Genomic DNA, 15,751 nt, shown 5'->3' with positions numbered 1-15,751 from the left:
GTCTGAAGAAAAAATGTTGTTTGCGTGATACATTTAAAAGTCTTATTACTTAAGAAAGCAAGTGTTCTTTTTGTAATCACAATATTCATGAAATTTTGTTGATTTAGTACTGAAGTTGATAATTTTATGTGTACAATATAAGTTAGACGATGGTGGTAATTATTTTCCCAAGTAGAAACTAGTTTTGAGTTTTGAAATTCTTAGGTACACTGGTTACTGCCAAACAAATTTTCAAGTTCTTGGGATTTGACCAGTGATCCAACTGTATCTAACAATGCCATATGATACAGCATTTAACCTCAGAAGCCTTGGATAACACAAAATCATTCTTAAGTAGTTTATTTTATGTAGTTTATTGTTTCTTGTGTTGTTGGAATTTGTAAAAACAACGTTTCACCATAAGCTCCTACATTTATCCACACAGAGAAATGCTTAATTTAATATCTACAAGTATTGAAAGGACTGCCTGAAATGGGCCAGTAGTTTTATATACGAAATTATAATTGTGTTGTTGTTCTTTTGTGAACTTTATGAAAAATTATCTCGGATTTTGGAAATTCAAAAGACATATTGGGACAAACAATTATATACTTTGTTAGTCACACGCCTTAAATTCTAAGATACCTCTGTTTTGTTAGAACTGATGCAGTTGTAACATAAAACCACCCCAAGATTCAGAATTCACAATCTCCTTTTACCACCGGGTGCAAATAAGACCACAGTCAAATTTGTCTTCCAGGATAAAAGGTGCCCCCAAAGTTGCATTTTTCTGACTACAAATATCCTTTTTGTAAGTTTTAAAGCTCAAGTGATGTAGTCTATGTCTAATAACAGTTTGCACAGCCTATGGCGTAGCCGAAATGTCTTGTATGTCCCATTAATTTTTCCTTAACCAATTTGGGATTATTCTTCGATCCCATCACAAAAAGAGAAAGCTAATGTTTGTGATTGAAGTGAAATGTAATTAGAATTTCTCATTATTTTTGGAAGCATTCCAATGATTCTTGTTTTGTTAAGCGATATGGGAATGCATTTGGTTTTTCTGTGAAACTCAAGAAATGATAGTTGCCTGTTGTGAAATGGTACTAGCTTTTAAGTCAATCTGTTCTTTTCTTGCAAGCTTTCGTTTACTGTGAATGTAAATTGCCATGTGAATAGACTTTCATGTATCATCAAGTCTAAGCTTTATTGAACCAATTCATGGTTTTCTTGCCTTGTATTTTGCTGCACTATCTCATTTTGTTTTGCCTAGGAATCCAAAAAACACAAATGTTGTGGAGAACATGGTGAAAGCACTTGCTAGAGTAGTTTCCACCATCCAAATGGTATTCGTTTCACTTCCCTTCTTATTTTTTTGTGAAATTATTTTTGGCCTATATTGTTACATTTCTTGAGTTATGCCTATCGTGTTACATTTTTTATTACTAGGTAGGAGAAACCTATCAAGACGTCATTTCATTAAGCTTATATGATAATGATTACAAGTTCCAAAAAAGAAAAAGATGTAATAACACTAGTAAAGCAACAGAGTATGATATGTTCTTCATGAAATTGATTCTCTTGTGAAAAAGTTGCTGAAGAAAAAAAATCTATGGTTATTAAGAATTTAAGATGTGAGAGATCTAGTAAAAGTTCTTGCATTTTTATTTTTCCAAATGTTTTAGCATGTAACAATGAATAATCCATCCCAACAAAATTCCTCCAATTGCCTTAAACAAGATTGTAGGAAAGTGGCTGTAATTCAAACTTTGAAAATTCCTCCTTTGCATATTATAAGGGGGAACATAAACAGGATGTTACTAGTGACCATGCAAGATTAGTTGCACTTTCTTCGATGCCTGTCAATGATTTCAATAGGCGCTCGCCTAAGCGCTTGGGTGAGGCGAGGCGAGGCCCGAGCGCCTCGCTTCATTTCCAAGCGACGTGCTTCAAAGAGGCACTACATAGGCGCTCGCCCGAGCCCAGGTGTTGGGCGCTTCCGACGAGCGCTCGGGTTAAACCAGGTGACCGAACCAGCGTTTTAGGTTTGTTTCGGTTTTCGGTGCTTTAGTTGGTTCAATCGAACCAACTAGAGCATCGATATCAGCCTTCCTCTCGCGACTTCCCAACCCTAACTCTGCTCGTCGCTCCCGCTCCCGCTCCCGCTTCCGCTGCTACTGCTCCCGCTGCCGCTGCTTGCTGCCACTGTCGCCGCTCTCCGCTCCCACTATCGCCGTTGTCGCTACCGCTGCCGTTGCTCGCTGCTACCATTACCGCTGCCACTGTCGCTGCTCGTTGCTCCCGCTCCCGCTGTCGCAGTTCGCTGCTACCGCTGTCATTGTCGTCGCTCGTCGCTCCTGCTCCTGCTGTCGCTGCCGCTACTCGTCGCTGCTGCTCTCAGTCAGTAGCCTCGATAGTATACTGTGAAATACTAGTAATAGTATTTTTATTTATTAGATTAATAATATATTTTTTGATTTTAATACTGTTAATTTTTATTTATTTGAAATTATTGTTATTGTTTTGAATTTTGAGACTTTTTGTTAATGTGATATTGTGATTTTGCAAGATTTTCTTAATTTAATATCATATTTTTATTTAAATAATTATATTTATTAATTATATTATATATTTTTATATTTTAGCGCCTCGCGTCGCTCGGGCTAGCGCCTAGCGCCTCGGGCGTTTTTGGACCTCGGTTCCTTTTGGCGCTTAGTGTTTTTTACATCATTGGTGCCTGTTAACTATAATGCCATTTTTATAAAATTTTTGCTTTTGTGGGCCTAATTTGGAGTATCCTCAAGTTGGTCTAATGTAAGAAATATTTATCAATTCAACAACGTATGAAAGATTAACTTAAATGGTTGTTCGAAGGGTACTATTTCAAGGAGATTCTGTCAATCCTCATCGTCAGTAGAGATACAACGATTGATATTGGCTTTGAAATAAACGAATTTCCAGGCCATGCTGTAAGGAACTCCAGGCTGATAAATTATGAGATATATATCAATTCAAGAACTTATGGAAGATCAACTGAAATGTTTTAGAAGAGGACCTTTTCCTGTACATCCTGTCAACCTTCTCATCTTCAATAGAAATACATATGATTGATCCTGACAGTGAGTTGTAACAATTCCATGTGATGAAGGAATTCCTGGGCCAAGAAGTTGCAAGTAACTCAAACCTGTGCTGCTTAATTAGTACAGCTAGCTTTTCTTACCAGAAATCTATATCCGAGTTTCATAATGATAAGTTGCAGTCTTCAGAGGAAGACTTAAGTGATTGATAGGAAAGTTGCAGAGAACCACCAAGATTCTTTGCGAGTGATCTTCCCAACATTTCTCCTCTAGCATGATGACTTTGGTAGACTTTGTCAAAACGTTGATTGACAAATCTTAAACTGACTCAAAATAGTACAAAACCAGTTTCAACATAATAGTAAAGTAACTTCAAAATATTTTAGAGGGTTTAAATTGAATAAGAATTACTGGTCTGATCCCTCTGATTTAGCATCTTTTCCCAACCATGAGAGTCCGTACAAGATAATTGACAAAAAGGATATAAAGAAGAGGAGAGAGTGGCGCACTTGTGTTAGGCTATTGCTATGAATAAATTGCTTTTTTAATATCCTATATACTAATATTACAGAGTTTTTGAGACGAGGTAGTGCTTGATGAGTTGGATTGTTCTGCATTCATGTCTTTTTTATTTAAAAATATTAATTTTTAAAATTTTCTATTAATGGCACTGCTATAAACTTGCTTTTAATTGTTTAATTTAGCTTTTTTAATTTTTGACCAAGCTGAATTTGGATTTTCATTTTTGTTGAATGTTTTCCCCAATAAATTTGATCATTATGCCATCAGTTGAGCAATAGCTATGCTTTATATAGCTTGAGTTATGTCAGCTAATAAGAACTGCTCAACTCTTCCACGCTTCCCATAGCTTCTACTACTGTAGCTAGTTTGGCGGGAACAATCCCAACTCCATGTTGAAAGTTTCCACCACTCATATGATTTGATTCGCAAGGAAGCTTTTATTGTATGCACTATTGTGCCTTATATACGCCCATGCGGCCTATATTCCATTATGACAGCTCCATCATAAAGGTAGACCTCCTACACAATGAAAAATATTGTAATTTTTACAATCCCTATTATACTCCCTTTCTTGAATGCTAACTTGAGTGTAGCTGTGGCCTTGCCAGGCATATATCCAATGCATCTGTTCCTACTTTGGTAGTATAAGCTCCATGTATGATTATCACGTTAGACTCCTGACATAGTGTTCCTTAGCACAAGGTCATGACCAGCGATTTAAAAAGACGCTCGGGTGCTCGCCTCGCGAGGCTCGAGCGCCTCGCTAATCTCCCAGGTGGCGCGCTTCAAACAGGCGCCGCCTGGGCGCTCGCCCGAGCCTAGGCGCTGGGCGCTTCGAGCGAGCGCCTGGGTTAACCGAGGCGACCGAACTAGGATTTTAGGTCTGGTTCGGTCCTGGTTCGGTCTCCGATGGTTAGTTGGTTCAATCGAACCAACTAAAATTGCTATAAGTGACAACCGAACCCTAACCCTCGCCGCTGCCGCTCCCGATCCCGATCACGCTGCTCGCCGCTGTCGCTGCTTGCAAATGCTGCCGCTGTCGCCGCTCGCCACTGTCGTTGCTCGCAAACGCTGTCGCTATCGCCGCTCACGCTACCCGTTGCTCGCTGCTCCTACTCCTGCTGCCGCTGTCGCTGTCGCTGCTCGCAAACGCTGCCGCTGTCGTCGCTCGTGCCTCCCGCTGCTCGCGCCTCCCGCTCCCGCTGCTCGCCGCTCTAACACGGACTTAGCTGGTTTTGCCTAAGTCGTGCGGCACCCTTGCGAGTCCGTCCGCAAAGGTCAGCCTCCCCGAAGCCTCCCATTGTCCCTTAGGACCACCAAAAGAGAGAACGGGTTAGAGAGAACGCCTCAATCGGGATCCACAAGCAAACATCTCCGAAAAACACTTCATAGACAATGCAAATTACAAACAGACTTTATAAGCTCTGAACAGTGGCACAACAAAGGGTAAAATGGTCCATTACAGACCGAAAATCTCTCGCAAGTGTCCACATGACACAACATTTATTTACAAGCCTAAAGAGGCCACCAACCCAACTAAAGTGGGACTATTAAGCCTTCGGCCGCCCCTCTACATGCTGTACAAGGCATGAACATGCCAAAAGACACGGACACACATAAGCATTACATCGAACATCTTGTTTAGAAGTTTGTCCGTGACATTCTCCCCCACTTATCCCTTCGACGTCCTCGTCGAAGCCTTTGTGAACACTGCAACTCTTCGCCTTTGCTGAGTCTTCAATCTTCTGCTCCAGCTGCAATGCGCCTCCTGGCTCCCAATTGCTCTCCGCTGTTGTTTTTGAGTAGTCGAACTTTGATCCGCCATGCTGCTTCAACTCGCCAATGACTCTGACTCTGGTGTGGGGTTGGCTGAGTTGTATTGATCCTCGTTGATTCCTGCGGATCCACCAAATGAAGGAAAAGACCATCCTTACTGCGCTAGTTTCTCAAAATTTCCACATGCTGCTTGAACTGGGTGGATGCTTGTTGGAGCTTTAACGAGCATCGCCTCGCAAACTTCTGAAGTTTTGGGTCCTTCCTCCACAAAATTTGCTCATTGACTCTTCTTTCAGTTAGTTGTCACATCCAAGTAGGTTCGCATCACTTCCGCTTTCGATTGGCATTTCGTTGGGAAATGAGGCGGACAATCTACTCTCAGTAGCACTGATCACCGTTGGTAAGGATTTGACAACTATTGTCTTCCATTATCTTCGAAGGGTCTTTGAACTTGTGCAGCGCTCCTCTGCTGGATAGATAAGAGAATTGGGGTACTCGGTTTTGCCCATTCTCTTAAGGATTGAGAAGGCAAAGGTTACTTGACTTCGCCCGCCTCCTCGAGGTTGTACTTCATGCATCGAGCTGGTTACTAGCCTTCGCCTGCTCTTTGCTCACACTTCTGAAGCACTTGAAGTGTTTGTACTCCTTGCGTTGAGTTAGCTACTGTGATTCACCTTCTCAATGCCATCGAACTTCTGGAATGCGGGAAGTTTTCACCCCAACTTGGAGTAATTCTCTAATAGATGAGGTCGCCTCTGGGATTGTACCGTTTTCTCCATTAACCCTGCCGCCTACTCCACTGAGTAGCAAAGGCACAGCACCGCGTATTGCCTGCTTCGTTCCTTGGTCGTGCACTCTTGCATGACCCGAAGTCCTTCACTTACGACTATCTTGATGAGAAACTTATTGACACCGGTCTTACGAAGTTTCTTGGCCTCTGCCCTTCAGCCTTGTCTCGGTACTTGGAGATTGCCTCTGCATGCTCCACCTCCTCGGCCCCTTTCACGACCAAACGCTCTCCCTCCGTGAGAGCAAGGGATCAATGACTTTCACGGAAGTCCCGCCTTTGCGGTACCATGGCGCTACCATGCCCATGGCCCTACTATCCGTCTCCTCGCATCTGCATCCCTTTTCTTCACGATCAGTAGATATGTCTCCGTGGCACTCCTCTGAGTCCACCTCCATTCTGACTGATGCTTGATTTTGGGTAGCTAAGTCCCTCTGGACTCGTCGTCGCTTCCTCGCCCCTTTCGACCTCCTGCTTCAACACCTCTGTGTTCTCCAAGCAGTCTGTTTGGTCGATGGAAAGACAGACTGCAACTCCCATGCATGGCCTCTGCCATCACATTGTAGGGTTTGCACCGATTCTGTTCTCCTTAGCTTCCTTGGTAGCAACGTTCGCTTACTCGACCTTGTCCTCTGACTTGTCGGGCTCCCTTAAGCGAATATGAGCTCTGGAGCAGTCCAACTCTCCAGCTGCTTCGATCATACCTCTGCATGATCAAGTCCCTCTCATGGGACTCACTAGTACTTGCATCCGAACTCTTCCCTTGGTGGAACCCAGCCCCCATATGTTGATGACCAAGGTTTTCATCCGATGCAAAATTCGATGCACGCACGGAAGACCCGCCTCTGCGGTACCATGGCCTTCACTCCTTGAATCCATAGCCCTTCTTGCCGTCGTGTTGTTCACCGAAGTGGAGCTCCCAGTAGCTCCCGATCATACCTCCATATGATCTAGTCCCTCACGGGTCTAGGTTGTGTATCGCATTGCCACGAACTGTTCCACCACGATCCGCTGCACCATGTCGCCTCCTGGTGACATCTCCATTGCATTCTGATCCTTGTGGAATAAACTCGAATTGTGAACCCTCTATGTGTGGCCTCTGCCAATACATCGTAGGGTCTCCTCCACCTTCGATTTTGTTCGCTTCTTTGGCAATCGAGCTTCATCCACCCACTCTTGGGTCACACCTAGATGAAGCACCGCTCTAGGACAGTCCGTCGCCTAGTAGCTCCCGAAGTCCACCGACTTCACTGTAATTAGTGCACCATTGTCTGGATCCTGAGCCTCTGCCCCTACCAGCACAATCTCCGCTGCGCACCGCTTCCTTCATAGCAACTCGAATGGCAACACTGTGGCATATTCTTCAAGAGTACCCGCCTCTGCGTCCTCTTGCCCCGTGCTAAGGCCTTCTGAACCCAACTTCGCCTCCGCAAATTGAGTCGCCTTAGTTCCTCCATCAAATGCTCTTCCGAGATAAGGTGCATGTGCCCAGAAGCTCCCTTCGTCTTTGGCACCATGCAAGATGAGTCCACTCCGTCAGAATGAAGGACCCATGGAACAACATGATCCTGCTCTTGCCTCTGCAAGAGCTCATGACCTTGACCTCTGTCTAAGAAAAGCACTGTGCCTCTGCTCCATGTTCCAACTTCTCTGCTGGCTCCCTTCATGCGGCTTGGGAACTTCGCCAAGTTACACCCAAGTTGCTCCGCTCCTCGTTTTCACATTGAGTCGATGGTGGCCCTCGCGCCCACCATTCCACGGGTCAGCCCTCCCTTGAGTCCGATCTCCAGATCGGCTCCAAGTGTGCCTTCATTTAAGTTGCTTCAGGTTGCTCCCCCACTTGATCTTGCAATGCATCCACCAATGCATTCTCTCGAGCGAGATCATGCGACGACTCCTCGCCGCTTGCTCAGTCCATCGAGCTTCGTGGAGTTGTTTGTTGAGGTACTCCTCCTTAACTTGTGAGGTCCGTCTCACATGATTCTCTCTCTGGAGAGCCGGGATTTACCCCTCCTGGATAACTGTCCCATTGGAGCAACATCTCTCTTCGTTTCGGAGACCACCATCCCCTTGGACTACTCCGATCTGCTGAACAAACTGTGCATTGTTCTGCCTCCTGCAAATGCACTTGCTAGATTGCGACTCCCCGTCAATACAGCCCCCGCTGCACCCCTCAAGGCCTAGCAACATGCTGAACTCATTGCACACTTCAGCCTCCTACGGACGTATCCTTCACATGCCGAAGAGAAAGTTTCAATGCTCCATGGCGCCGAGTTTCGGTCACCTTGGGATGGCCACGAACATTCCTCTGTGAGCTTTGCATAACTCTTTTGGTCGTTGAGCAACTCATTCCACCTTGGATGGTCTCATTCTTGCCAAGCGCCTCGCTTGCCTAGAGCACCATCAAGTATAGTTGTCAACGTTGAGCCGTAGCTCAAACTCAGCCATCCCAACCTTTGTGCGCTCCACATTCTTCCAAGCTTGCCTGTTCTCGTGGTGCCTCTTGCGTGAAGGGTTGGCCATTCCTCTGAATGCCAATCTCAGATGCTCGCTCCTCTGAGCGACTCCTTTTCCCTACATCTCCATGCCCGTTTCCCCCCAAACGGTCGCGCGTGTGCTGACTGCCCTCAACGCAGTCCCGCTAGGTCCCCCACGTTTGCATGCTAAGTGTTTCTATGAGTGCTTGTCCCGCTCTGATACCATATGACACGGACTTAGCTGGTTTTGCCTAAGTCGTGCGGCACCCTTGCGTGTCCGTCCGCAAAGGTCAGCCTCCCCGAAGCCTCCCATTGTCCCTTAGGACTACCAAAAGAGAGAACGGGTTAGAGAGAACGCCTCAATCGGGATCCACAAGCAAACATCTCCGAAAAACACTTCATAGACAATGCAAATTACAAACAGACTTTACAAGCTCTGAACAGTGGCACAACAAAGGGTAAAATGGTCCATTACAGACCGAAAATCTCTCGCAAGTGTCCATATGACACAACCTTTATTTACAAGCCTAAAGAGGCCACCAACCCAACTAAAGTGGGACTATTAAGCCTTCGGCCGCCCCTCTACATGCTGTACAAGGCATGAACATGCCAAAAGACACGGACACACATAAGCATTACATCGAACATCTTGTTTAGAAGTTTGTCCGTGACAGCTCGCCGCTGCCGTTGTCACCGCCCACCGCTGCCGCTGCCTCCTTACACTCCGCTACCGCTGTCGCTTCCTCTTTTCTCAGTCAGCAAGCACAACACCCCCTTACACTTCTTCTCCTTCTGTTAACAGTATACTGTATACTGTTAATATTGTTAGGTTTATTTGAAATTATTAATTTTTAATACTGTTAATAGATTTTCTTAATTTAATAGCATATTTTAATTTAAAATTTTAAATAATTATATTTATTAGTTATATTATATATTTTTATATTTTAGCACATCGCTTCGCTCGGGCGAGCGCCTAGGTGAGCGCCTAGCGCCTCGGGCGTTTTTGGACCTTGGTGCCTTTTGGCGCCAAGCGCTTTTTAAATCACTATTCATGACCAGTATTCTCAATCCCAATAGGATGACCCAAAAGGATAATGATAGATGATTTTGTATTGTCATAGGATAATCGACAATTCAACATGAGTCCAGCCAAGAAGCAAGGACTTCCATATTAATTTTGAAAATACAGTTAAGAAGCCTGATTGTTTTAAATCCAATTCTAGTTCATTTATGTTTGAAAAAATAGTTTTTTTTTTATATGGCTTTCTTCTGGACCCAACGTTCCTTGCTGATTTCTCTCTTCTTTCTTTTCACTATGGGATATTATATTTTCTATAATATTATTTTCTTATTGAGATAGAGATTGGCAGCCTTCTAGCCATTTTTCTTAAAAGGAAAAATATTGACTCTACCAAGTACAAATGATTATTTATTTTTGGAAGAGGTCATATATAATGTTTTACCTACTGGACATTATTATTTTTTTTGAAAAGGAAAAACTGCTATAGGTTACCCGGACCTTGCAGGTCCCTCAAAATTGCATCATGCTCCTCAGTTGGAGGAGGATCAAAAAATCTTGCAGCAATGGCGAGGTTGTGACCAGTAGTGTTTACCAATATGTTAATGTGGACCCAGCCTAGAACATTGATAGACTTGGCTATAGTAAGGATGTAATTACAGAGGTTTCACCTGTTGGACATGATTAATTATCTAAATTTCTGAAAGAAAACTATTTTGATTTTTGTCTAAGTTTGGATCTTTTATCTATTAGGATCAAGAGCGGCACTAAGAGGGGGGTGAATTAGTGCAGTGGAAAACTTTCTCGATTTCAAAAGTCTTTGTTTCGATTAAAATCGATTCCGACGAAAATTATTTCGATACAATCCGTTTCGGAGAGAAATTGAATTTGAAAGCTTTCGTAAAAGTGTAAGAAGAAGATTAAGGAGGTTTGTTGTAATGTAAATTGCACAAATGAAAAGTACACTAGAATGTAGAGTGGTTCGGTCGATGTGACCTACATCCACTTTTGGATTCCTCCTCCGTTGAGGTCACCGACGTCCACTAAAGGCCTTCCTTCAATAGGTGAAGACCAAACACCTCTTTATAGCGCTTTCTCCTTTTCCCGGGTTTAGGAGATAACCCTTACAAGCCTCACTCCTCTTTCTTCGATATTTACAAAGCTAAGAGAGGGAGGGGAGGACTCTTTCTAACTTTTATAACACTTGGCACCCCAGAGATTCAAGAATATGTTAAACACTTTTGTGCCCTTTCATGTAGAAAAGGGTGGGGTTTTTATAGACCCCAATGACTTCAAAATTGGAGCCAAAAAGTGTCACATTCCCGGATTTCGAGGTACTGGCGGTACCACCGCCGTTACTAGGTGGTACCATCGCCTGACAGGGGCCGTACCACCGCTGGCAGCATTCACTGTCGGCGGTACCACCGCCCAGACAACCTGGGACATTGTCTCCTAGGCGGTGCCACCGTCGGCCAAGAATTCAAGTGTTGAATGGGCTGCTCAATTCAACCCAATTCAGCCCTGTTAAGGGCCCAGTTGGCCCCTAATTAAGTTAGTGGGATTACCTCCCAATCCTAACTTAATTTACTATCTAACTACGATAATTAAGACATAATTATAGCACTTCTTGTTCCGGTGTGTTATTTGCTCTTCCGGCAAGCTTCCGACGAACTTCCGGCGAACATCCGACGAACTCTCGACAATGTTCCGACGAACTCCTGGCGAACCTCCTGGACTTTACGACGATCTTCTTGGCGAGTTCTGACAAGCTTCTTTGGCAAGCTCCTGGACTTCTCGGTTGGTTCCGGCAGAGCTTCCGACGAACTCTCGAACTCCCAATGAGATCTCAATCTTGACTCCGGCACAACACCTGCTTTATGTCTTACTGCTATCGTAGTTAAGTCTACACACTTTTTTCAACATATAGATTAGATTAAACAATTTACAAGTGACTTCATCATTAAAATCCGAGATTCAACAATCTTCCCCTTTTTGATGATGACAATCAATTGATGACGGAGTTAATTTTAACGCCCCATATCTATATGCCATACTTGAGAAAAGACATTCTTGAATTCAAGGCCTTTGAATTCAAGAAACAAACTGATAAGATAAGTTCATTAAACTTATCAACATGCACATCATGATTCCTATCATGATCTAACATTCTCAAAATACGATTCCAAGTTTTTATCAAAATGATGTCAAGGCATGACATCCATTTTCAAGCATGATATTTCAAATATGAAAAATGACAAAGATAACAATTCATCATTCTATGGCAAGATATTGTTAGGACTCTAGCTTGGAGAGTCCTAATTGATAGGGACATTCATGTAAAAATGTTAGGACTCTAGCTAGGAGAGTCCTAATTGATAGGGACATTCATGTAAAAATGTTAGGACTCTAGCTAGGAGAGTCCTAATTGAGAGGGACATTCTGTTAGGACTCTAGCTAGGAGAGTCATAATTGAGAGGGGCATTCATGTAGGAGGTTTTTTCTTAGAGAAGAATTAGGAGTTGTAAGGGAATAGGACTCTTGAGTAGGAGTCTTATTAGGAGTTGGTTAGAAGTAAGAGTCTTAAGTAGGAGTCCTATTAGGAGTTAGGGTTTAGAATCCCTATAAATAGCCATGTATTCCTTCTCTTTTCATAAGCAATATATGAATCTTTTCTACAGCCTTTGAGCAGCAACTTGGAGGGAGGAACCCCTATAGAGTTCCAAGGAGGCTGATACCCTAAAGAGATCAACCCCAAGTTTAGAATCTGCAAGGGTTCTAACACCTGGTATCAGAGCAGCGTTCTTGGCATCTCGCTGTCCTTCCACTGCCATCCATCAGCCCTCCACAACCGCCCAAAGCAATTCCCACAATTGCTTAAAAGATCGTCGTCGAATTCCGCCATCATCTCCACCACCGCGGATCATCTTTTGATCTCCCCGTGAATTGCAACAGGTTCTGGTTTCCTACCTTACTGCTGCTGCAATTTAGTTATCCTTATTCGAAAATCCAAAAAAAAAAAAACTGTTCCTATATTGCTGCATAAACCTTTCGTCACAAAGTTTTCATCTCTACGACGAAAGTTACATTGCAGAATTCCAACCGCATAGTACCATCTGTTTGATCTTGCTACTATGCTTTTTCTATCCAAATTTTTATGAAATTTTTATGACATCTTTGACACTTCATAACAGCAGATTTCCCTTTGGTTTTTTCAAAAAATTCTCAATATAAACCATTGATCTTTTACGTAAAATCTACTATACTTGAAAATCTGCACTGTAAAATTTCAGCCGCATAGCACTGTTTGTTTGATCTTGATACTACATTGTTTCTATCCAAATCTCTACGAAATTTTTATGATAGCTTTGACACTTCCTAACAGTGGATTTCCCTTTGGTTTCATCAAAAAATTCTCAATATAAACCACTGATCTTTTACGTCCAATCTGCTATACCTAAAAATCTGTGCTGCAGAAAATTTCAGCCGCATATTGTTGCCTTAACCCATCTATTTGCAATCTTTTTTAAATGAAATTTCTTATACACTTCATAGATCATCTTGCCTTCCATCTAAGATTGATATATTAAGAAATTCATCTCTAAAAACGATTTTATGTTGCTGCAAATTTTCGTCGAACCCACTGAAATTTTTCGACGAGAATTCGGCAATCGTAACTTGCACCAATTTCCTTGTTGTTATACTGCCGAAATTTTCTTGATTAAATTAGATATCCTTACTGTCATATAAATTGTGATTTTGCTATCAATTCCCTCCTCAATTCTCTCAAGTTTTTGGTGGAAATTACGTCGAGAAACCGTTGTTTCTTCGACGACAATTCTACTCTTACAAGACAGTACATACTTGCTGCAACTTCCACTGATTTCTATCAAACCTTTGCTACCATATACCACATATCCAAAACATTCATCCATAGCCCTAGAACTCCACTAAACCACACCCTTAAAATGCACTCAAAACAGCCACAAAACAAGCCTAAATCATAGCCTACATCCATCGATCCACCAATCCTTTCGACCATCATTTCTCTCAACTGTACATTCCTTTAACCTGACAACAAAAGAGAGATCTTAACATCATAGATTTAGAGGCATATACTATGACATCTAAGGAGTTAATCAATGCTAAATTTGAAGCCTTGGAAGCGCGAATGAGGATAAGATTCGGACGCTCTTTACCGAACTCAGATTGGGCCGACCACTAAGCCCAAAAAAATCATATCACGGAGAGAGCTTTGCCCAATCGCACCAGGCTCGAAGAGATGAGTTCCAAGGGAGGGGAGGCTCTATGAATGAACTCAACTATCCATGCATGAGAGTGGACTTCCCTAGATGGGAAAAAGGAGACCCGATTGGTTGGATCTCACGCGCGGAGCGATATTTTCATTACCACAAAACCGCGGATGCATCTATGGTGAAAACTGCAGCTATATATCTTGAAGGGGATGCTATACAGTGGTTTGACTGGTTTGAACATACTTATGGAGTCCTTTCATGGCGACAATTCAAAGAAGGACTGCTGATCCGCTTCGGACCAACTGATTACGAGAATATTGACGGACAACTAGCAAAGATTCGACAAACCTCTATCATTCAGGAGTACCAAACCAGGTTTGAAAGGTTATCTAATCAAACTCATGATTGGTCTCAAAAACAGCTATTGAGAACCTTTATTGAGGGCTTGAAGCCGGAGATCCGAGGAGAAGTTAAAGCGCGACAACCGTATACGCTTATGGCAGCCATCTCTTTCGCACGACATCAAGAAGAGCAATTGAACCATGAAGCTTGGAGGACTAGGGTCGCTCCTCAACCAGTAATATTGAAGCCCTTAGCCCCCCCTTCTTTCGACCAAGTCCCTACACCAAAGAGGTTAACAAGAGAAGAGCTTCGGGAGCGATATGCGAAGGGGTTATGTTGGCATTGTGATGAGCCGTGGAGCCGTGAGCATCGCTGTAGTAAAGGGGGACTTCTTATTATTGAACCGATAGAAGAAGAGGTCATTGAACATCCAAAAGAGAGCCTTGAACATAAAGAAGAAGATGCAGAAGAAGAGCGACAACCGACCAAAGTTACGGTACATACACTAGTTGGCTACTCAATCCTACAAACGATGAAAGTTGGAGGCCTTCTCATACAACAACCGATCACTATTCTCATCGACACTGGCAGCACTAATAACTTCCTAAACAGTAAGGTTGCTGTCTATATGAACTTACCTATTGAGAATTGCAGCAGGTTTGTCGTTAAGGTCGCCAACGGACGGATTTTGAAGTGTGATCATAGGTGCCCGCAGGTGAAACTGTTGTTGCAGGACCAAGAGATAATTGCAGATTTCTTCCTCCTCCCTCTTGATGTTCATGAGGCCATACTCAGAATTAAATGGTTGATGACATTAGGTGATATTTCTTGGAATTTTATGCAACTAATTATAAAATTTTACAGTAAGGAGAAACATGTGATACTGCACGGGAAACGTGAGGGCGACGTAACGACGATTTGCACACAACAAATGGAGAAGGTTTTGCATAAAGCATGCAGCAGATTTTTTATACAACTTGAGCAGCAAACTAAGGGAGAGCCAATACAATTTGAAGATCCAAACCTACTTCCTTTGCTTGCTGAATTTTCAGATATATTTGACGAATCGTACAACCTACCTCTTACCCGTCGGCATGATCATTATATAATGATTCTTTCAGGCAAACCTCCAGCAAATACTCGGCCATATCAATATCTATATCTCCAGGAGGATGAAATAGAAAGGATTGTAAAAGAAATGCTCAAAACAGGAGTTATTCGGCCAAGTTGCAACCTCTATTCTTCACCGGTGCTACTTGTACGCAAGAAGGACGGAACATAGCGAATATGCATTGATTATCGAGCTCTCAATGGCATAACCATCAAGGACAAATACCTTATTCCAATAGCAGATGAATTACTAGATGAAAGGGAGCACAAATCTTTACAAAGCTGGACCTTTGATTCGGGTATCATCAAATATGAGTGTGCGAAGAAGACATACCGAAAACCATCTTTTGAACACACAACAACCATTACGAATTTTTGCTTTCTTCAACAGAAGGTGGAATATCTTG

General features: G+C 42.9%; 1 protein-coding gene across 5 annotated transcripts in view; it reads left to right on the top strand.

Annotated features, from left to right (window-relative positions):
- The window catches only part of LOC103988821 (uncharacterized), a 79,796-nt gene that overhangs the window by 14,925 nt on the left and 49,120 nt on the right, over positions 1-15,751 (top strand). For all 5 annotated transcript variants that reach the window (XR_010497272.1, XM_009407467.3, XM_009407466.3 and 2 more), the window contains one exon: positions 1,253-1,325. Coding sequence is in view for 4 of the 5 variants with exons in the window: in XM_009407467.3 (XP_009405742.1) it covers positions 1,253-1,325 (73 nt within the window). In the remaining variant the exon portion in view is untranslated. The remainder of the gene's footprint in view (positions 1-1,252; positions 1,326-15,751) is intronic.

This window comes from Musa acuminata, chromosome BXJ3-6 (genome assembly GCF_036884655.1).
Source record: "Musa acuminata AAA Group cultivar baxijiao chromosome BXJ3-6, Cavendish_Baxijiao_AAA, whole genome shotgun sequence".
Taxonomy (NCBI): Eukaryota; Viridiplantae; Streptophyta; class Magnoliopsida; order Zingiberales; family Musaceae; genus Musa; species Musa acuminata.
The sequence above is the reverse complement of the archived record's forward strand: the minus strand, read 5'-3'. Positions and strand labels throughout refer to the sequence as shown.